The 21676-nt window shown below is 36.9% G+C and overlaps 3 protein-coding genes across 5 annotated transcripts; 2 read left to right on the top strand and 1 right to left on the bottom strand.

The window, feature by feature from the left end:
• Positions 1–616: 616 nt before the first annotated feature.
• On the top strand, positions 617–21671 carry LOC149625131 (uncharacterized). Of its 3 annotated transcripts, XM_089851906.1 has the most exons (13): positions 617–1162; positions 1428–1532; positions 1618–1731; positions 16634–17333; positions 17409–18443; positions 18511–18652; positions 18744–18970; positions 19029–19232; positions 19294–19588; positions 19652–19796; positions 19860–20029; positions 20102–20189; positions 20949–21671. In XM_089851906.1, the coding sequence occupies exons 4-13, from the start codon at positions 16668–16670 to the stop codon at positions 21019–21021; spliced, it is 3045 nt and encodes a 1014-aa protein (XP_089708032.1). In that variant the 5' UTR covers positions 617–1162; positions 1428–1532; positions 1618–1731; positions 16634–16667; the 3' UTR covers positions 21022–21671. The 3 variants fall into 3 exon arrangements, with proteins under 3 accessions (XP_089708032.1, XP_089708033.1, XP_089708031.1); XM_089851907.1 differs by lacking the exon at positions 1428–1532; XM_089851905.1 differs by lacking the exons at positions 617–1162; positions 1428–1532; positions 1618–1731 and adding an exon at positions 16231–16402.
• On the top strand, positions 4260–13019 carry LOC149625133 (phospholipase ABHD3-like). Its single transcript, XM_089851912.1, has 8 exons — positions 4260–5296; positions 7346–7512; positions 7931–8116; positions 9272–9314; positions 10102–10388; positions 10878–10929; positions 11002–11167; positions 11249–13019. The coding sequence occupies exons 1-8, from the start codon at positions 5162–5164 to the stop codon at positions 11440–11442; spliced, it is 1230 nt and encodes a 409-aa protein (XP_089708038.1). The 5' UTR covers positions 4260–5161; the 3' UTR covers positions 11443–13019.
• LOC149625132 (uncharacterized) lies at positions 13032–16153 on the bottom strand. Its single transcript, XM_089851908.1, has 2 exons — positions 15838–16153; positions 13032–15767 (listed from the first exon to the last, which is right to left on the bottom strand). The coding sequence occupies exon 2, from the start codon at positions 15568–15570 to the stop codon at positions 13093–13095; it is 2478 nt and encodes an 825-aa protein (XP_089708034.1). The 5' UTR covers positions 15571–15767; positions 15838–16153; the 3' UTR covers positions 13032–13092.
• Positions 21672–21676: the final 5 nt, after the last annotated feature.

Here is a 21676-nt window from a genome sequence, read left to right as displayed (position 1 = left end):
TAGATTATTTCTTGACCATCATGTTTAGTACACAGCTGAATACGGCTGCAGGCAAGGTAATTTCTTTCTTGAAAAAAAAAAAAAAAATTATAGGGTTTTCGGATCCAGGCTTGGAAATAAGGTTTATTTCTGAACTAGTCCTCCGGACCAGTGACCCCTGATGTCTTAAATATGAAACTGGTCCCGGGACCAGTGACCCTTCCCCAATTTATTTTTCTACTGGTCCCAGGACTTGTGGTCGTTCTCTCTTCTAAAAAAATCTCTCTCGGCTTAGGGTTGTATACACAACTGGACTCCTGGAGTCGAAATTTATGTTAAAACGAAAATAATTAAAGAGGTCACCATATCAATTTTTAATAAAAGTAGGAATTAATAAACTAGTCATTAGGACCAGTGACCCTCGCGTTTTGAATAAAAAAAGTGGTCCAAGCTATTAATAAACTGGTTTTTGACCTGTAAACCTGTCTTATTTCCTAGCCTGTTCGGATCTATGCTTAGACCTCTACTTCTGTTCTAAAGCGCAAGGCATAACGTAGGCTCTAATAGCAATGTGCGCAATTACAAAAATAGTCAAGCCATTCTATAAAATAGTCCGTGTAATATTTTGGCCTAACCATAATTTATTAATGAATAACATTTAAGTTTGCAATTATTAAATTTATTAAAACTATTAAAGTAATATAATTAACAAAATGTAACGGTAGAAACTATGTTTATTTTAAGGTATTTCCTAAAAATTTATGGAATGTTACCTAGCGGAGTGATACATTTTGTCCACCATATAAAGAATAATACAGAGATCTACAAACAAGGCAAAATTGCCCGAAGAAACAATAGCGCGTAGTTGCCTAATTGTAGCCTTCCCGCGTTTTAACTTGTACAAGTTGAACGTTAGAAAGCTACCACGCCATTTGTAAAGTAGTCGGTCATTTTTTAGCTGCCTTTCGGTGCGGTAACGTTAAAAATTTTTAATTCTCAATTAAAATTAATTTAACGTTAGATACTTAAATATTTGTATCGAATTAATCCTTAGATGTTTTTGAACTAATTTAAAATACTAGAATACCCTTTGTTATTAAGAAAACTATAATAATTTAAAGTTACAGTTACGGTTACGGTTTTTATTAAGCCTAAAGCGCCAATGAACAATGGATTCTTACATGTAAGATAATTTTTTTTTCTTATTACATTTTCAAGCTCCATCGTGATCAAATTTATTTAAGTGAACGAATTTTCTTAAGCAACTTAATAATAACCATTTTTTTTTGTAAAGTTTTTTATATCCATTCCAATTTGGGTATTCTTAAAATTGTTTTTCTTTGATGATAAAATTTCAAACTTAAACTTTTGAATTATAATATGTTATAACGCAGGCTAATAGCTTATTAACTGCAATTATAATAATTAAAACATTTTCTTAATGTAAGGTGATGAAATTTGGACTATTAAATGCATTGTTAGATGTTAATTTGAACCTCAAGATTGTTTTCCAAGTTCTGTTCGGAAGATTTGTTCGCTTAAAGAAAACTCAGGTATGAGATGAATGAGTTTTTAAGGCCTACTGTACCGTCTGGGTTTCTGCTAAGTTTATTAAGTAAGTTAACTTAACTTTTCCAGAAACTGGTAGTAAAAGTTGGGAAGAATTTAGGCCAAATTTGATACTTATGAACTTAATTGATGTTTTAATGGACTAATTGGCAACTGAGGCACGACTTATGAAATCACATTGAGGTAAAGTGATCATTATATAATTAAGCCATCATTTAGATAGGGTAGCCTAGATTGTTCAGATTAGAATTTTACACGGTGATAGCAGCAGTTAACCTTTGAACCTAAACACTTCTTCTAAGTTCAGTATAATATTAATCTCAATCTACCACGAATTTTAATTATTGTTAATACTAGTTTTAAATACAATTTAAGTGTAAAATTACTTACATTAACCTTTAAAACAATAACTTTAATTTAGCATTAGCATGATTAGTTAGTAACTTACCATGGATCGAATTGTATTTTTCACACGTTTAATAATTACGAGTGAAGAAAACATTTCGAACCATTAGACAAACAAACAAACTCGATCTTCAAGACCATCAGACCCTCTAATGTAGGGCGAAAGTCCTCCTAACGTGAGGCAGTTGTCTTGTTCAATGTTAAACACCATTGAGGTGGTCTGGTCCACAATGACTGGCATTTTTTTTATACCACCAAAGAAATTAACCAATACGAATTAAGTTAATCTTGTTGCCGCGAACTTGAACAACTCAACTTATCTATGTCGTCCTTTTGTTTTGTCCTGTGCCCTCTCAAGAAACAGATTGTACGATACGATTTGAAAGTTAAATCGCGTGCTCTGATGACGGATGATCTGAAAAATGTTCAGAAACTAGATCAGATTTTTTTCCATTAAACTTCAAATGATATTCAATAACCATGCACACATTTCCTGTGATATGGTTAAATACTCTTGCATATTGTTCAGAAATGGTCTACAATTACTTTTTAGCGGAGCAGTATACAATCTTGCTTTCCTTTAGTACTTAGTAATGGTAACATGATACATCAGCAATAGCAGAAGTGAGATGAGAATAGGAGTATCGAGGTAACCAAATTCTTCACTCGGCGAAAGTGAATATTCTTGATAACACAAGAGCGGTTGGCCCTCTGGTAGCGGTTTCTGAATTTTCCCTCCAAAGCGTGAGACGCTCGTGGCGGTAAACGACCGAACTAGATTCATGCACCCGCGTCCGTGTTTCGCGGCTTTATGTTGAGGGGAAGGGGGTAGGAAATGTTTTTGGAACTCGACCAATTTTTTTCTCAGTAGTGTAGGCGCGATGAAAGCGGCATAAAATCCTCAAATTTGTTCACTAGTGCCAGGATCTACTACCAATGCTAGAGCCCTTCACTTCTAGTCTCATCTCACTTCTGGCAATAGTATGCACACGTGGTACAATTGTTTCTTGCGGGGACCCTCTTTCGGATGGTGCTTCTAACGCAAGCCAACCGCCGTTAGGGGTTTACGTACACAATTTCACACAAACACACACGTACGCGATTAATGGCAACATTGCGACGGGCAAGGGTTGATCCATTGCACAACCGGACAACCGAGTAGGCCCACCTACGCCAATTAAGGATTTACTGCAATGGGCGCGTCTCATATTGACGCATTAGGATGCCCACATACTCGCGAATGCGATGCTGCGCGCTTCAACTGCGATTTAGTCACGGCAATGATTTACTTTGTTAAAACATTGTTTTGGCTTATGTGTTTTTGTGTTTTTTGACTTAGTTGATGTAAGTGTTTGACTTAAATCTTCCCGTTCGCTGTGAATTTTAAGTGTAAGGGAGGGTATTGTGACATTTTTCGCGATTGCTGTGACTTCGCGTTGTTTCTGTAACATTCTTCGCGGTTTCTGTAACATTCTTCGCGGTTTCTGTAACATTCTTCGCGGTTTCTGTAACATTCTTCGTGATTCCTGTGACTTTCTTCGCGGTTTCTGTAACATTCTTCGTGATTCCTGCGACTTTCTTCGCGGTTTCTGTAACATTCTTCGTGATTCCTGTGACTTTCTTCACCTTTTCTGTGACATAAATGTAAGATAGGATATTGTGAATTTCTTCAGCTATCATACATACGTATGAAATATAGAGAAATACTACAATCGATTCGCAGTCTCACTTGTAATTGCAATTAATAAATAAATGAATTTTAATAAAATTCCAAGTCAAATTTTATTTATGAAGAAATTCAGTATTGTATAACATTAAAAATTATTTAAAAATTTTAAGAGTTTCACTTATTTTATGAAAACAAACTGAAGAAGTGAAAAACAAAGAAAATATGTGCAACACATTGTGAAACATTCACGATTCACAACACTATTTCAACAGTCAGCAATCTATCAAATCAACCACCTGAACAATGACAACTGGCAAAGCTTTACTACGACAATAATATGATTGCTTTAAGAGTTTCACTTATTTTATGAAAACATACAACTTAATTAACTGAAGAAGTGAAAAACCAAGAAAATATGTGCAACACATTGTGAAAGATTCATGATTCACAACACCATTTCAAAGGTCAGGAATCTATCAAATCAACCACCTGAACAATGACAACTAGGAATTTTGGCTGCAATAATAATATGATTACTTAGGGACATAACAAATGTAGGAAAAAGTCTCTGGATTAAAATATATACAGCTGTTTTGAGTTCTTTATTTATTTCAAACTAATTTCGCAATGCGCGAAACAAAGAAACATATTCCTTCGAACAACGCAAGTCAAATTTCCCTCTTCGCACGGACTTGGTGCGTTTCACAGCAAAACTTCAATTGCCTCGACTGTAGTTTAAGAACGCACTAGTACCTGAATAATAATCTTTTTTCACAAAAAATAATGCGTACATCTTTGTTGAAGTGTTTTTTTTACATCGAGTGACGTCCTAATGTGTTTGTTTCCATGTTACTTTAACATATAAAATACTCAAGGATATTTTCTAAACTATGGGAGTTCTAATCAACTAATTTCTAAAAACGACTCCATATGTCGCTGCGTTGTGATTCCATAATCGAGCACAAGTATCGCTGCAATCGCTTGCAAACTGCTTTTTGACAAGGAATGACGTCATTTTAATAGATAGCGCTGTTTAGCGTTCTCCTTCGTTATATTTCGCCGACAGACCTTGAATGCTGAGAGTGAGACATCGCAGGTGTATTTCTTGTCGCGCTACTATTGCTACTTGCTAGTCGCTGTGGGAGGAATAGAGCCTAGCCTTAATTACGGGAACATCTAAAACCAGCGGATTACAAAACTGTAACGGTTTTAAGTAATCGGCTCACGCACAATTTATTACGCCATGCATTCGGAGGCATTAAGTAATTCAAGCGGTATTTGAAGATTGATCAGCCGAAGATTCAGTATAGATTTTAGGCTTAAGTTAAGCCTCGTAAGAGTAAGTTCTCGAGTTTTGTCTTGTATCGGGACCCGGCGAAGGTTCGAGGAATCAGTAGGCTAAACTGATGTTTGCCTACGGCCCTACCATCACTGTTACAACAAGCGCATTAAGCCTTTGAATTTCAAAAATACCACGACCAATTGCAATTTGCATCGCGTTGCACTCGCTGAAATATTATTTAAAAGAAAAAGATCAACATGACAACTGTCGACGCGATAGGAGCCACTCTCTTTGAATCGGCATCGCAGTTGTATCAATCGAAGCCTCACTTTACATTAGCTGTCAGCTGTATTATTGTTTACGTTCTCTATTACTTGGCTGATGTGGCGAAGGTACGTTAAGTTTAATTTACAGGTGGTGATTAAGTCTGGGTTCGTATTGTTGTTAACGAGTTGTTTATCTCCTATGGTGGGTTAGTAATGAGTGTTTCGTGCTGCGTTAGGTTAGCGTCTCTGGGAATAATTTGCAGGGTTCTTACAAACCTGGAAATGTCAGGGAAGTTGGAAGGATGGTTGGCTAAAAATTTAGGGAAATTTTTGAGGCTTGGGTTGAAAAAAAAAAAAAAAAAAAACTGAAAATGTCAAAATATTAATTCGCAATATTTTGTGAAAGTAAAAGGAGTATCAAACAACAATATACTGACATCAGACAGGGAAACACAGGGTTCGTACGGAACCTGGGAAACCTGGATAAGTCAGGGATATGGAAAATAGGGGAAAAAGTCGGGGATTTAAAGTTTTTTCCTAAAAAGTCGGGGATTTCGTTTGGTATATCAAACCATACTTGGAGCAATGCTAAATATCATCCAGGTGTGCTGAAGTGGGCTCTATTAAACGCCTTAAAATGGTCAGGGATATTGGCAAAATTTGGTCAGGGATTGGCTGGAAAAGTCAGGGATTTTGAATATGACAATTTCATACAAACCCTGAAACATGATATTTTATGCTCCCTTTGATAAATTTCGACAAATAATAGACTAGTGGCACCCCATGTTATTTGCCTGTACAGCTTAATATAGTCAAAGCTGGGAGACTGCCATTACTCTTTGTAAATAATGAAAATTAATTTTAAAGGGAGCATAAACAAAGAGTGTAATTTTCCCAACAGTCTACACTCTTTGTTAGTCCTCATGTTTAAAGAACCCCTCTAAGTAGATTTTGTTTAAGTTAAAGGGAGTATCAACCAAGAATCTCCATTAAATATTAAACATTTAAATATTCTGTGAATCTAGTAGGTCTGTTGTTTGATGCTCCCTTTAAAATTAAGTGAAGGAAAAAAACTAAAAGATAAATTTAGTCCGCATTCCAAAATCCAAATTATATTTTACAAGGACACATTGTTAAAGATCGTGGTGGTGATCCTTATGAAATATTACGTAATTTTTCCATGGAATTGAGTGTTACACCTATACATTCTTTTTTTTTATGAAGGGAGAGTGTGTGTCATTGATGATACGGGATTTAATTAGAATAGCTTTTAATCTTATCTTTAATAATACTCATCTGAAATACGCAAAAGGATATCGTTACCGAAATGAGCCAGCTTTGACCGATTAACGCGTATTCTTAATAACAAAACTAGTCTAAATTCACGTGGTGTTTTCAAGAGATAGTTAATTAGATAATAAGATCACGTTTTTAAGAAACTTGATTGATAGTTTTTTAGTTTACGCACGGTTTTGAAATTAAATTGGAAACTATTCAAGAAAATTATGAATTTTAGGATTTATTTTTCAGGGGATCAGGTGGTTTTCCCGGGGAGATCGGGTGGTTTTTTCCCCCGGGGAAGATCGGGTGGTTTTTTCCCCCGGGGAAATCGGGTGGTTTTTTCCCCCGGGGAAGATCGGGTGGTTTTTTCCCCCGGGGAAGATCGGGTGGTTTTTTCCCCCGGGGAAGATCGGGTGGTTTTTTCCCCCGGGGAGATCGGGTGGTTTTTTCCCCCCCGGGGAGATCGGGTGGTTTTTCCCCCCGGCGGAAGATCGGATGGTTTTTCCCCCGGCGGAAGATCGGGTGGTTTTCCTCCCAGGGGAAGATCGGGTGGTTTTCCTCCCAGGGGAAGATCGGGTGGTTTTCCTCCCGGGGGGAAGATCGGGTGGTTTTCCTCCCGGGGGGAAGATCGGGTGGTTTTCCTCCCGGGGGGAAGATCGGGTGGTTTTCCTCCCGGGGGGAAGATCGGGTGGTTTTCCTCCCGGGGGAAGATCGGGTGGTTTCCCGTCGAATCGGGTAGCTTCAGCCCTGGGTAAAATGTTCAGAAAGCTTTTTTTTTATTTTGTTTGGGGCAAATTTGAATAACGACGTAATTTGAATGTTTCAAAAGTGTTTCATGAAACTGACTCTAATATTAGTCATTTTGTCTTGGTGTATTTAATTTCGGAAACTCAGAAACCAATTTTGGCTTGTCGTGAAGGAAAGTTCAAGAAATTTCTGGAAGAAACTTGTCCGATATTAAATCAGCGTTTTTGGCCGACACTTTGGTGTTTTGGAACTCACGCCCAAACGGCTCTAGCCAACCTGTTTAGAGGACGTTTACCTAATATTGCCTATCAAAGGTAATTTAATTCATTAACGCTCTTAACTACTAAGTACCAATCACCAATTGTTTTCTGCTTATGAACTACGTTAGCTGACATTTTTTTTTTAAACTTGTAAATAAGATAAGAACGTTATCATCTTAAGATGTCTTAGAAAATATTGTCGCCCAGTCGTTTATAAATAGTTTTGATAATTGCGGGCATTTTAAGTGCAATTGCGAAATCACTGCTTTTAGTCATGTTTTTTCTCGAATTTAAAACCAAATTTTGCATTTTCTGAAATTTTACACATCTGGCTTGAAATCGTGGAATTTTCTGGTACAGATCGGTTTAAACATATTTTATGCATAAACTATTGCGGCGTTGACCTTTTAAACTTTGGGAAATCAGTTGTTCCGAACGTTACGTTAAGTGGTATTTATTTTGGGTTTGTCAGGGAAATTCTCAGGCTCTCTGATGGTGGAGCCGTGGCTCTAGATTGGCTGGATGGAGTCCCAATTCCAATACGTGGACCAAAAAAGAGAGGACCAGTTATTGCTTTGTTTTTGCCTGGTCTAACTGGTGACAGTCAAACTGAGTACATAAAATCGCTCGTACCCATTGCTCAAAAAATGGGCTGCAAGTACGTTGAGATTTGTTAATAATTTTGTGCGTTTTGTTAGTCTGGGATCGTCGGGAATTTGAATCAGGTTATAGATAAGTCAGGAGGGCATAAGTTCATAAGATACGTTCCATAAGTTTTTCACTGGTTACTAGCTGATAGCTTGTCATGAAGTGACGTAGGTCATAGATTCTAGTAAAGCGACGCCTATTGAGGCGCTGTCAAAGGCTTGGCGCAGACTAAATTGGAAGATGCACTTCAAAATTAACAGAGTGTAGGGCTTCAATTCTCGCTTGTCGTTCTCGAGCTAGCTCGAGCTGTAAGTCTCTAGCATTATAGGTAGTGTCACGCTTATGGAACATATCACTTATAAACTTATGATCAGGGGTTTAAAGGGACTGTAAAGAAGGCATCGGTGGTGGGTAAAAATTATTTGAAATACGTCAGAGTCACGTGACCGAGTAGAGGCGTGGTTCAAAGAAGCCTTGTTCGTTTTATTTCGAAAACAAGCACTTCGGGGAATTGGTGCTGCAATCTCGCGAAAAACAAGGACTAGGTGTCCAGTCTCACTCTATGTGGAGTCTTTGTATGTTGTTTTCACGTGGTGCCTGTGACGTATGTCAAATAATTTTTACCCGCCCGCCGATAACTTCTTTGTAGTCCCTTTAATGTTTCACGAAAAGTTTAGTGTTACGCGATCAAGTGGGCTCAACACCTCCAAATGATAAAAATTGGTCAGGGGTAACCTGAGAAGTCATAAAAAAATTTAATACGAACTCTTGGGTGTGTGACCTTAGATGTTTTGCTTTCCGTTATCCTCGGGTCACGGGTGTTTATGTAAACTTTATTCAGTGGTATTTTCAATGATATCTAAGCAAGGTGGGAGATAGTTTTGTCCTCGGGGTTCGTTTCAATTTTCACGAGTTTCCGATAAGAATTTTTGGGTCAGTTATTACATAAAATTAAAACCCAGTCTGTTTTGATAGTTTATAGTAGTAAATGAAGGTTAAATAACTTTAGGGTTTAGATAGAAAATGATTGCGTAAGTCGGGTGGTGTTGGTGAAGGATCGCGGTAGTTCAATGTTCATATTTGAAATTCATAGCTTGGGGAAATGAAATGAAGTGTACTGTTTGTTACCCAATCTTAAAATTTATTTCCCTTATATTTTTTATAGGACTGTTGTTTTCAATAATCGTGGAATTGCAATTGATTTGCTGGTAAAATTAATTAATATCAAAGATTTTTTGGATTGGGAAAATAGACTAATTTTCGTCCGGGGATTTTGAAAATAGGCCTATAAATTACACGGGAATATTCGGGGATCAAGAAGTGATATCTAGTTTACTAGGGAGAAGGTATAAGATGCCCAAGTATTCGCCCGCCATAGTCCCAGTCCCCATTTCAAAATACAAGGGGGGGGGGGACGTAAAAGGAGGCCGGGCTATTTCGCCTCTCCTCAGTTGGAAAATACGTAATTTTCGTCATTCGCGTCGCGCTGACGTCAGTTTCCAAGTACCAATGAGATGCTGGTTGTAATTTAGAGGCGGCGGGGATTAACTCCGGATCTAAGTTTGGACTGGAGATAAAGCTGGAAATGTGGCGAATTTATACCTTCTCCCTAATAAACTAGATATCACTTCTTGCGGGGATTTAAAGTAGATCTTATACCGCGAGGAAAATAAACGAATAGGCCTAAAATATCAAGACTTTGAAAATAAAACTAGGGCAGGAATTTAATATTTTTTCTTAAATTTTTGGAGCCGAAATTAGTGTTACATTTAGTATTTCAATTTACATTTTTAGTGTCTAATTAGGTCTACGTCTCTTGAAGGTTAAAATAATGAATTTTTAATGTTTCTTAATGAGCTTGAATGTATCTAGTCCTAATTGACTTACATAAGACCCGACAATTAAGACATTATATAATGAAGGCATTTTATAAATTGTTACATTGCCAAACCTTAATAATACATGTAAAAGAAACACGGAATGATTGTCTTGCAGACTCCACGCACATACTGCGCAAACAACTGTGATGATTTGAAGGAAGTTCTCGCTCACATAAAGGGCAAATTTCCAGACAGCCCAATCATAGCTACGGGGGTTTCTTTAGGGGGGATTATTACCGCTCGATACCTAGTGGAAATGGGTGATCAATCCTTGATCACAGCTGCCATGCTGGTCTCGGTCGCTTGGGATTTACACGCTGGTTGTTACAGTCTCGGACAACCTGGTCTCAATCTAATGCTAAACAAACATTTAACTGGCCATCTAGTAGAATTTGTTAAACGGTGAGGGAATTTTCAGTGATTTGATCTCAGGCCTAATTGTGATAGGCTAAGTTGCGTCATAATTTTTACAAAGGCATACTGTTGATCGTCGACGATGCATTAAATTATTGCCAAGGCTTAGGGATTTACCAGTTATCTTGCGAAGGCTTATCGATTACGAGTGTCGATGTATCGGATATTTTATCAACGTTTAATCACGCCCGTCGACCACTGATCAAACATTTTCCAAAGGCCTAACGTTGATCGTCGACGATGCATTCAATTTGTCGCAAAGGCTTAATGACTTTCAATTATCTTGTGAAGGCTTATGAATTAGGTTTTATTAATGCATAAAGACGCTCTTCGACTAGGCATAAAAATTTTAACAAAAGCTTAACGTTCATTGTCGACGATGCATAAAGCCAGACTCGTCAATTATCTTGCCAAGGCCTATATCATTTACCAAGGCTTAACGAAACTTCTTATGACGTATTTAATTTTATAATATAGCAACAGGAAAGTTTTCGTAGATCAACCAATTAACCTTGAGGAAGTTTTAACGGTAGGGTAGCTCTGATATAAATACTAATTTGTGCGGGAAGTATATTTATTAAAGCAAACTTGTAATTATAAGTGCAATACTGTGAGGGAATTCGACGAACGCTTCACCTGTAAAATCTTTGGCTTTGAAGGAGCTGATCATTACTATGCAGTTGCTTCTCTTAGAGGACGATTGCATCAAATCAAAGTTCCTGCTCTCTGTATTAACGCTGCTGATGATATGTTTGCCCCACTTCATGGTACGCGCTTCTTATGATCATAGTTTTTCCTAGCTTTCCACGAAGTATCTTACCTTTTCTTTCTTCTTCGAAATTGCGAAGCATTGCCATGCAACGAAGCGAGTCAAACGAACTACGTTGCGATGGTGATCACCGCCAGAGGTGGACATATAGGTTTCATGGAAGGATTTTTACCTTCAACACCCTTTTTCTCTGAGAGATTGTTCGATCAGTATCTTAGAGGACTTCTCAAAGTTATCGCAGACGGAGACGACTTGAGCCAGTATTTTAGTTAAATCAAAGATAACACAAGGAAGGCTATGTTCCCTATAATATTTTTTAAGTTCTTTTTTTCTATGTTTATCGAACAAACGCTGTGACTAAAAAGAAATCCACAACCCAGACATTCGCGGAGGCTTTTTATAAAATAGTTTTAACGCAGTTCAGTCGAAAATAAAGTATATTTAACTCTACAACTTTGAAGAATTAAAGAATTGAAATTTTTAGGCAACGCTAGTTATTCTAAAACCGTAATGAATAATTAACACGATTAAACAGCTCGGGGTTATTTTAAGAATTTTCTTAAAATTTCATTTGTGATAGTAGATAATTTTATCTAATTATTTTTGTTTTGTAAGTTTGCAAATTACAATGCATTATATGGTTTTAGGGGACAATCCATAAAATTGCGTGAGTTTTTCCATAGGGAAGTTTGTTATGGAAGGTCCCTGATTAAGAAAAATGTACTAATTATGTAGATTTCCGTTATTTTTGTGGGAACACACTAATAGATATATTTTAATAATATTGCAGCTGTAATTATAAATACATACAAAATTGCCATTTTTTTTTTAATTTTTCGCGCTGTGCAAATCTAGTCAAATTATTTTCGATAACTTCATCTTTTTATTATAATTTTAGAATCCCGCGTCAGCTTAATCGAAATTAGTCGAGATTTAATTTTAATTATATTTATTTTTAACCCCCCCCCCTCCCACACATTAAACGCTTAACCAAAAATAAATAAATTCCAGCTTTTAATTATGAACAGTAATCAAGTTGATATAATTAATTTATATATTCCAAAGATATTTCAAAACCGTGCGTTTTTATGTGAAAAATTTCTTATATTTTTGTATTGCAAATGAAAAAGGAAAACAAACATTAACATTAACCAAAGCACACGTTAGTAACTAAATAACATGGCCACATTTCCCTGTAAATTGAAAATTTAAATATAGCTAGTTTTAATTAAGATTAACTTATTCTTAATTTGGCTAGCTATGATTTTTCAAAAATAATTTGGGATTTTACGTAAAAATAGTCCGGTATCAAAAGTAACGTGGCTTTAATATTTAACGTGAAATGTTAATTTTCCACGTGAAAAATTAACATTTCGCGTGGAAAATTAATATTAAACCTTAGATTATGAAGGCTATTATTTTTTAATTACGTAATTACAATTTGGCAGGTTTAAAACGCCACCTAGCGGTCATAGAATTGATACCGGAATATTTTTAACTAATCGGAATTGTAGATACATTATAGAATAATTGGACGTACATTATCAAATTTTTCTCTAGGGCCAAAATACGAAACTAATCTTCATTCTTCGATAAACAAAAAAAAAACATTAAATTTAGCAAAGTTCTGAAAAATCAACTCACGACGATGATATTTGTAGCGTAAATTCTTCTCTCTCCGATTGTATAAGGGGAGTTATTATATAGAAACGAAATTAATTAACACGATAAAGAAGACTGATGTATGATTTTGTATTTCAAAAGGTATACTTTCCTTAACCAGAAATAATCCTAACGAGCATTTATGTATCAGCTTAAATTATTTAATAAAGAAAAAAGAAAAAAACGAAGTACGATAAACATTTCAACAAGTAATGAAAATGATTTTATTGTTTCAAAATTTTACATCGCAAAAACAAATCATTATTCGGGTTGTAGTACAGTAGTAGGACAAAGATTGTTCAAGGCACACGCCACGCACACCATTTTGTCCACGATAGAACATTCCCCTTGGTTCAAATCCTGTTCAACAAATATATGGAACTTGGATTCGAGTATGGCGTACTTTCGTCTCAAGTACCCAATTACTTTATCGACGTATTGAATTTTAATGTAACGGTACGCTTCGAAATCATTGGGTTCGAGCTGATTGGCCAAGTTTTTGTTAACCTTCGCGCAGTAAAATCCAAGTTCCCCCGTATCGGCGCGGCGATTGGATAGAATTATATCCCCGGATTGGAGTTTATCCAATAAACCGCATTGTAGAATTAAATCGCGGAATGTTACTTGACCATCCCAACCTTTCGAAACGTACGTTATGGCTCCTAAAGGCGTGAAGGCGATCAAGTATTTAATTGTGTTGTGTTTGGCGTTAGACGGAGTTTGTTCGTCGTCTTTGTTCACCTTACGATGAACAGCGTCTACTTCCAAGTAATCTATAATCGTTACGAGTTTTCCCTTTCCAAATTTATCCTTAAATGGTTTGGGCGTACTCTTATCGATGGTTAGTTTGCGATCGGGCCATTCTACGTATTTGTTAAATTTATCGTAAAGCGCGTTTAAGCAGTTCATGAAAATGCGCAAAACGGTTGTGGTTGATACGTCAAATAGGTACATTAAAAGTTTATTATTCGGCGCTAAACTAAACTTGATCAGCGTCATTACGCATTGCTGGAACGGAGATAATTTGGAACTTTTAAATAATTGTAATCCGATTTCGTTTACGACGAAGGTTAACTTATCGAAACTTTTTAAACCAGTAAAGAACTCGACTTTATCGTTGCTATCGCGGAAAAAATCTTCGCCAAATCTCCTAAAACACAATTGTTCCTCTAATATACTAGTTTTCTTTTTCTCGGCGTCTAAAAGATTTTGAGCGGCATCCGACAGTTTTTTATTTTTTTCCATCGTATGATCAAATGCCTGCATTTGGTTTTTAAGTTTTTCGATCTCGAATTGCGCCGATTCTAACTCGAATTTTAAACATACTCGAAATATGGTTTGACACTCGATATCTCGTCGGCTTATGACCGTGGTTTGCGTGTTGGTGTTGCGTTTACTTACAACTCGGAATTTTAAATTTGAAATTGAAGGTATGGCAGCGTTGTTGGGATTAGCGGCAGGACGTATTGCCATAATGGGTTGTGTTGGGAAATTACGAGCATTTGCGAAAATGGGGATATTTCCAATAGTAGAACAGTTTCCAATGGATTCTGGTTGATTTACTGCATTGTTGCAAACATTTACAATTGCCGAATTATTCGAAGTGGTTGTTGCTATGCTAGAATTATCTTTGATGGTTGTTTTTGCAACAGTATTTTCTGCTTTAGAATAAGTTGCAAGGGTTCTTCCTACTTTAGAATCACTTCCAACGGTTGTTCCTTTGTTAGAATCTTCTACAATGGTTATTTCTTTGTTAAAATCTTCTGCAATGGCTGTTTCTTTGTTAACATTTTCTGCAATGGCTGTTTCTTTGTTAACATCTCCTGCAATGGTTGTTTCTTTGTTAGCATCATCTGCAATGGTTGTTTCTTTGTCAGCATCTTCTACAATGATTGTTTCTTTATTAGCATCTTCTACAATGATTGTTTCTTTGTTAGCATCTTCTGCAATGGTTGTTTCGGTCTGAGAATCTTCTGCAACGGTTGTTCCATCACTAGAATTAACTCCAGTTGCTGTTTCCACAGAAATGGAACTACTCTCAATAAGATTAGCTCCAACTGATTGAGTTTGCCAACTAGAGACATCTGTTCCAACATCAAAATTTTCAGTTTGCGTTTCCATATTGTTGAAAGTTCTGTGGAGTCTATTGTTACAAACAATGCAAACATTATCAATGGGCAATATTGAATCAGGCAAGATGGCTTCATCAATATCAGGATTAGGACTTCTGGGTTCTTCCTTAATAATGCATTGCGGTTCAAACTGCGATATACTGGCGTCCACGTTATTATAAACGACAAATTGCGGGTTTAGAGTCATAATGAAGTTTTGATTTTGAGATGGTCCTGGTAATTCAACCACTTGGTTTTGAGTGGTCTCTGAGAGTTTAGGACGTTTTGAGTCTTCAGTTTCGGTGTTTTTGCGTTTAGATTTTTTCGTAGGTGCAGTGTCAGTAGGTGTAGTGTCCAATAATAAACTGGGAACCCAGTCCACGTTTGAATTATCCATCAACTTTGCTGGTTGACCAGAGTGAAAATGTCGGGAACATACTGTAAAATATCCTTTATACGTCTGAGGTGTTATTTTCAGAGCTTGAAGCCATTTCAACCTTCGTTCTTGCGATAAACGTGCGGTTTTTTCGCATTGATACGTTATTACAGCGGGGATGCGGTAGAAACTAATACCTTTGTGTTTAGCGCCGTTTATTTTACACGTTTTTACGCAACAACTTTTGCCCATTTTTGATAGCTTAGTATTAAAGTTCGCGCTGATTGTAAAATAGTTCGTTTATTTAACTTTAATTGCATTAAATGATTGATTACCAGGCCAATTTTCTGGGTCGATCGACGTTTGAGTAAACAATAATGCACTGGTTACAAGCAGACGACTATGGAGTGATAGGCGGAAATAAACTGGTTTAACTGAATGCACCGTGACTACGAATTACGAATAGAAACACTTAAAATTGTTTATTTACAAATTTTGCAATTAAAATTGCAATTTTACCATTGAGTGGTGACGCACATGTAATTCGTGCGTTCGAACTCTCCCCTATCTCAAGTTCGCAACTCCGAAGCCTATACCCACACCCTCCTGACCAGGCTGGGAAATAAGGATATTTTTTAAACTAGTCCTTTGGACCAGTGACCCCCTAGTGTCTGAAATCATTTACTGGTCTCCGGACTGGTCCCAGCCTTTGCTCTCCAATAGATTTGCAATTAATAAACTGGTCCCGAGGACCAGTAACCCCCACTTCTTGAATTAAAAAACTAGTCCAAGCAATTAATAAACTGGTTTTGGACCAGAGGAAGTGTGCTATTTCCCAGCCTGCTCCTGACAATAGTATTTTACCATCATAGAGTATTATTTAGGGAGACTATGCTGTATGAAAGACTATTTAAATTAAACTTAATTGTCACTACGTTATAATTACTCCATTGCATCATAATACACTTAATTTCACTGTCTAGTCTTGTTAGCTTTCGGGGCCTTTGCCCCTAGGCATACTGGGAGTCTGGAATTCTGCTAGTGCAAGTTGCAAAATACTAAATTATTTGGGGAGTTAGATTAGGTATGTTTTATTTTATTTTCTTTGTCAATTAAATTAAGCGTAATTACTATAAAAATTAACAATAAATCAAGTACATTAATTTTATTATTAAGCCAAATTAATATAGGTTTAAATATAAATAAACATGTTGAGCCAATTAACCCTGAACCAATTCAATTTAATACTAGGCCAAGATCACCGAATTGTTACAGTGTTTTCATAACGTAAATTTGTTTTTTAATTTTAAATTAGATTATGTAAAAACTTCGCCACACACTTGAAATGAATGTCTCGATTACTCTCAGCTGCAATGTTCCCCAAAATCTACCTTATTTTCCTTTCGCTGGTTTTCGCCTCGGTTATGCTGGCTGATACACTTTTTCCACCTCTTGGTGCTATATTTTGCGGATTTTTATCATATTATTGGGTTTCGAAAGCCTTACAATCCTGGCTGATACGTACAGCTGAAAAATTTCGAAAAGCTCCCTTACGTTACCCAGCGTATCGACGTAGAAAAATAGTGACTTTTTCAAGCGGGTATCTTTTACCGTGGGTTATCGCTCTCTATCAACGGATATCATCCAAAAATAAAAAGGTCACGGATAACCAGAATGATTCCTCCGACGAAGGAGTTGATTTTACCATTTCGTCTAAACGTTACTGCAGTAAACGAAAGATACCATTAGCCTCTGATGAATTTAAGACTTACGTTACCAACATATCGGAGCATCATATTAAAACTTGGTATCATTATCTGAGTCAAAATGAGGATTTTCCCAAAGAAATTGAGGAAGTGTTAGAGGATGTCTTCGCTGCGGCATTGTACCGTGTCTCCAGGCTTAATTTGAATCAGTTAGCCAATCAACTTCTGATAATAGCCTTCAATCATTTATACGTTGTTACTCGAAAATCTAGTGGGAAAATGTCAAATGCCAAAGGATTTGATTCTGTTGTAAGTGTTTGATAATTTAGCATATCTCGCCTGATCGAATTAGAACCTTAACGTTCGTATCTTGTATTTTCACAGCTAACACATCCAGCAATGAGGGACCAAAAATCAGAGAAAATTTACATTTCTAACGTATGCGAAATTTTAATCGACATGGTTGGCCCTTCTAAAGTATTACAATGCCGTCTTGCGCGGGCTACAGTCACCGATATATTAACACAACAATTATTAGTCCCCGTTTTAACCCTTCTCTCGGATCCTAGTTGGATTATGTGGGGACTCGCCTACCTACTAGATGGTCCCCTTGATTATTCCCCTCCTAATTCCAAAGACGTAAATGGTAACAGTTCCCAACAACCCGTTGAAGAGAACGCTTCAAAGAACATTAACGTTACGCGGAAGAAATCGAGTCCTAATCAGTTAAATAAAACCAAATCGTTTTCGTTCGATTCGTTAGACGATATTGGCAAAGACAATCGTAACAATCTCAAGGTGCAACAAAAAGATTTCGGTCGTAGCATCGATCGTATATCGATGATAAGTAAACCTATCGAGGCCGCTACTAAAGCTAGACCACCTTCCCTGAAAAATCAAAAACCCCTTACTACCACCAACATCAATAGAAGACGCTTAAGTAGCGAAGATAATAGTCCCGATTTTAAAGCCCTTCCGCTTTACAGCTTGTATCCTGTCCTTCGACCGAAAGCGTATAAAACGCTATCCAATTGTAAATCGGTTCCCAGTCCAGTTTTTGATCGTCTTCCGAAAAAAGGGTCGACGCTTAACAAATTAAAATGCTCATTTAGTTTAGACGCGATTAGTTCTTTGGTGGGTAACGCTAACGGCGAAACTAATCAAGTCCAGGAAAATGTCTTCCATAATTCACCCAGTGCTCAAAATTTACGCGTGTCCTCCTCCGATCCCGTTGACTTCCCCCAATCTACCGTAGTTAACCCAAACCGAAAACAGTCATTACCCCCAACTCCCGATGTCGAAGAAGCCGAGGAAGTAACGGAAATTATGAATTTGGAACCGTTTCAAAATGTTAGGATAGTCGGAACCAAGGAACAGTTAGATCCCAGAAATAAAATTTATATTCTTTACAGTATTAAGGTGCGTGCGTTGTTAGATTCTTAAAGTAGTTGGGTTTATTATTTACTTACGGTATGTATGATTGCAGTACGAATATTTAAAGTCAGAAGAAAATGAAGATGGTTACGTTGAGTTTATAGAACGAACTGGTTACGCAGAAAGGCGGTTTAAGGAATTTATCGCGTTGCAATGCAAACTTGAACAGCCTGAGTTCAAAAAATATATGAAAGGTAACAAACATCCCTTTCAAATGGTGTTCCGTAGAACCTTTTGAATATTGTTGTCTAAGTCTCCGCTGTATTTGAATTTGTCCCTTTGTAGGCATTGAAGGTCCCAGTAAATGGCTCTCTATGACCATATCCCCCAAAGATAAAAGAAACATAGAAAAACGTCGAGTATTTTTAGAAAGATATTTGCAAACTTTGTGTAAACGTGAGGGGATCAAAAACAACCCTGATTTACACGAATTCATGGGTTTCAGGGGTGATCCCAGAATAGCTTTTGTTAAAAACGTATCTGATTTCCCTGTTCAAAGAATATTAGCTAAGGTACGATGACTTACGCGTATTTGGTAGAATAGATTTAATTTAAGAGTATTTTGAATAGATGATGGGTTCCGCGTTTGATTTGATCAAAACTGCGTTGCCAATCGTGCCAGATGGCTTCGAGTCAGGTCACGGGGATCTTAGTCCCAATGCCGTCACATCATCTGATAAGAGTCCCAATACGGGACGATCTATTTTGCCATCGTTTGGCGCTAAAATGAAAATAAAAGCCAAAGTTCCATCCGTAATTTGTCATTGCAAAAGGGTAAGGTGTTGTACCAGTTACCAAAGTGATTAAGTAACTCATGGAACATACTTATCATCAGAGATCCGAGTTGGACGAAGTGATTCGAACGTTTCTGGCAGGGCCGTCCCAACAAAGCTCACGCCCTCATTCGCCCGATAGTTTGAGCAATTTACCGTTATCCGATCATAACGCGGGGGCTATGGGGTCAAATCCTCATTGTGATTTATACGCGGAAGGTCAACCCGCTTGGAAAAGAAAAGCCGCGGAACTCTGCGATCCTCCCGTTGGACCGCGAGTTCAAGGTGATGGTTGCGATTCCTATTACTTTGATTCAAAATTGGACGAAGATGATTTGAGACGCGTGAACTTCCAAAGTAAACTCAATTTCGCCAACACTTAATTGCGGTAAACGTTAATGAACGTTTTTAATTACATAGATGTGCAAAGAACATTCCAGTACGACATTCCATTAGCGAATACTTTAATTGATATTGTGTTAACTATTTTACTTCCAAATCATTCCTTGTCCGATGATTACGCTACGATCGCTTTCAAAGTACTTTTCGGAGATCTCGTGCAAGCGTTAGTACATTGCGTCGATTTGTAGTTTGCGGGAAAAACAAGTTTATGCTCTGGTTTTTATAGATGGATACAAAAACAGTTGAATTATTTGACTAAGAGCGAACCATGGGCGTTGTGTTTGCATAGTTTGCACGAGACATTATGGCCCTCTCAGGGATTCGAAGTTAGTCAAAGCAGAGACTTGGAACAATGCAAAGTCGCTGCGTTCAATGCGTTGAAAGCTAATTTTCCTGGTATGGTTTTATCTTTTGATTTTTGTTGTGGTTTGTATCAAGTGCTTACAATTTATCTTCGGTAATATTTAGCTTTATTAAAAAGACTGATTGGGGAGGAACAATTAAATTTGAACTTGAAAACGTTTTTAGAATCTTTACTTAATGAAAATTACAATCGGTAAGTTTGTAGACATTTTTTTAGCTTTTATATCGTCAGCTTTTACCCATGAGTTGTCCATCTGTTTTTGAGCTTTTACTATATGAGTTGTCCATCTGCTTTTGAGCTTTTACTATATGAGTTGTCCATCTGTTTTTGAGCTTTTACTATATGAGTTGTCCATCTGTTTTTGAGCTTTTACTATATGAGTTGTCCATCTGTTCTTGAGCTTTTACCATGAGTTGATCACGTGCTCTTGAGCTTTTACCATGAGTTCATCACGTGCTCTTGAGCTTTTACCATGAATTGATCGCGTGCTCTCGAGTTTTTACCATGAGTTGATCACGCGCTCTCGAGCTTTTACCATGAGTTCATCACGTGCTCTTGAGCTTTTACCATGAATTGATCGCGTGCTCTCGAGTTTTTACCATGAGTTGATCACGCGCTCTCGAGCTTTTACCATGAGTCGATCACGTGTTCTCGAGCTTTTACCATGAGTTGATCACGTGCTCTCGAGCTTTTACCATGAGTTGATCGCGTGCTCTCGAGCTTTTACCATGAGTTGATCGCGTGCTCTCGAGCTTTTACCATGAGTTGATCGCGTGCTCTCGAGCTTTTACCATGAGTTGATCGCGCGTTCTCGAGATTTTACCATGAGTTGATCACGTGTTCTCGAGCTTTTACCATGAGTTGATCACGTGTTCTCGAGCTTTTACCATAAGTTGATCATCTGCTTTTGAGAATTTCGCCCTCATCGGAAAATATATATTTTTCTTTCAGGAATTTACTGTACCAAATAATAGATGTGATAATAGAAATGTTGTGTGCGCAAGAGCTTCAGAGTGCTCAGTGACGTCATTCATCACGTATTTTTCCTACCCTCCCTTCCCCCAGTGTGACATTGACCTAACCAACCATATTACAGTAACTGGCATCCAGAGAAATTTATAACTAACCCTAAAAATAAATATATAAAATAATAAACAAACATATATTTATTTAAACAAACAAAATAACAAAAAAAATGGTCTACACATGATTTAAGTCTATTTTTTGGCCTATTTTCAATAATTATTTTTTTGTATCAAAAATAATAATGATAATCCCCCTTTATTCTGTGATACATGTGGTTTTTGCCCTCGATAACGGAAACATACATTAACTGTTGATAAATATATTGAATATATGTAACATCTTTTGATGAAATTTTTTAGTTGATTATAAATACAGCTGCGCCTGCGCAACTAACCGTGTGTTGTGTGTGATCGGGTGCATATTTTGTGTGACAATATTTTTTAAATCACGAATAGAAAAATATATATGAAAATAAGCCTAAAAGTTTTGGATCTGTCCATACATAAATGGCTGGGAAATAAGATTGTCATTGATAAAAAAACGTTTCAAAACAGAGAACTATATATATATATATACATATATATCTGGTGTGTTTGTACTACTATTATTTATTTCTTAGTACAAAATAAATTTTTTATTGTAGCGTTATATGC

The sequence above is a fragment of the Phalangium opilio genome, unplaced genomic scaffold, assembly GCF_054372755.1.
Source record: "Phalangium opilio isolate 3A_F unplaced genomic scaffold, DU_Popi_V2 ptg000105l_1, whole genome shotgun sequence".
NCBI classification, from domain to species: Eukaryota; Metazoa; Arthropoda; class Arachnida; order Opiliones; family Phalangiidae; genus Phalangium; species Phalangium opilio.
The sequence above is the reverse complement of the archived record's forward strand: the minus strand, read 5'-3'. Positions and strand labels throughout refer to the sequence as shown.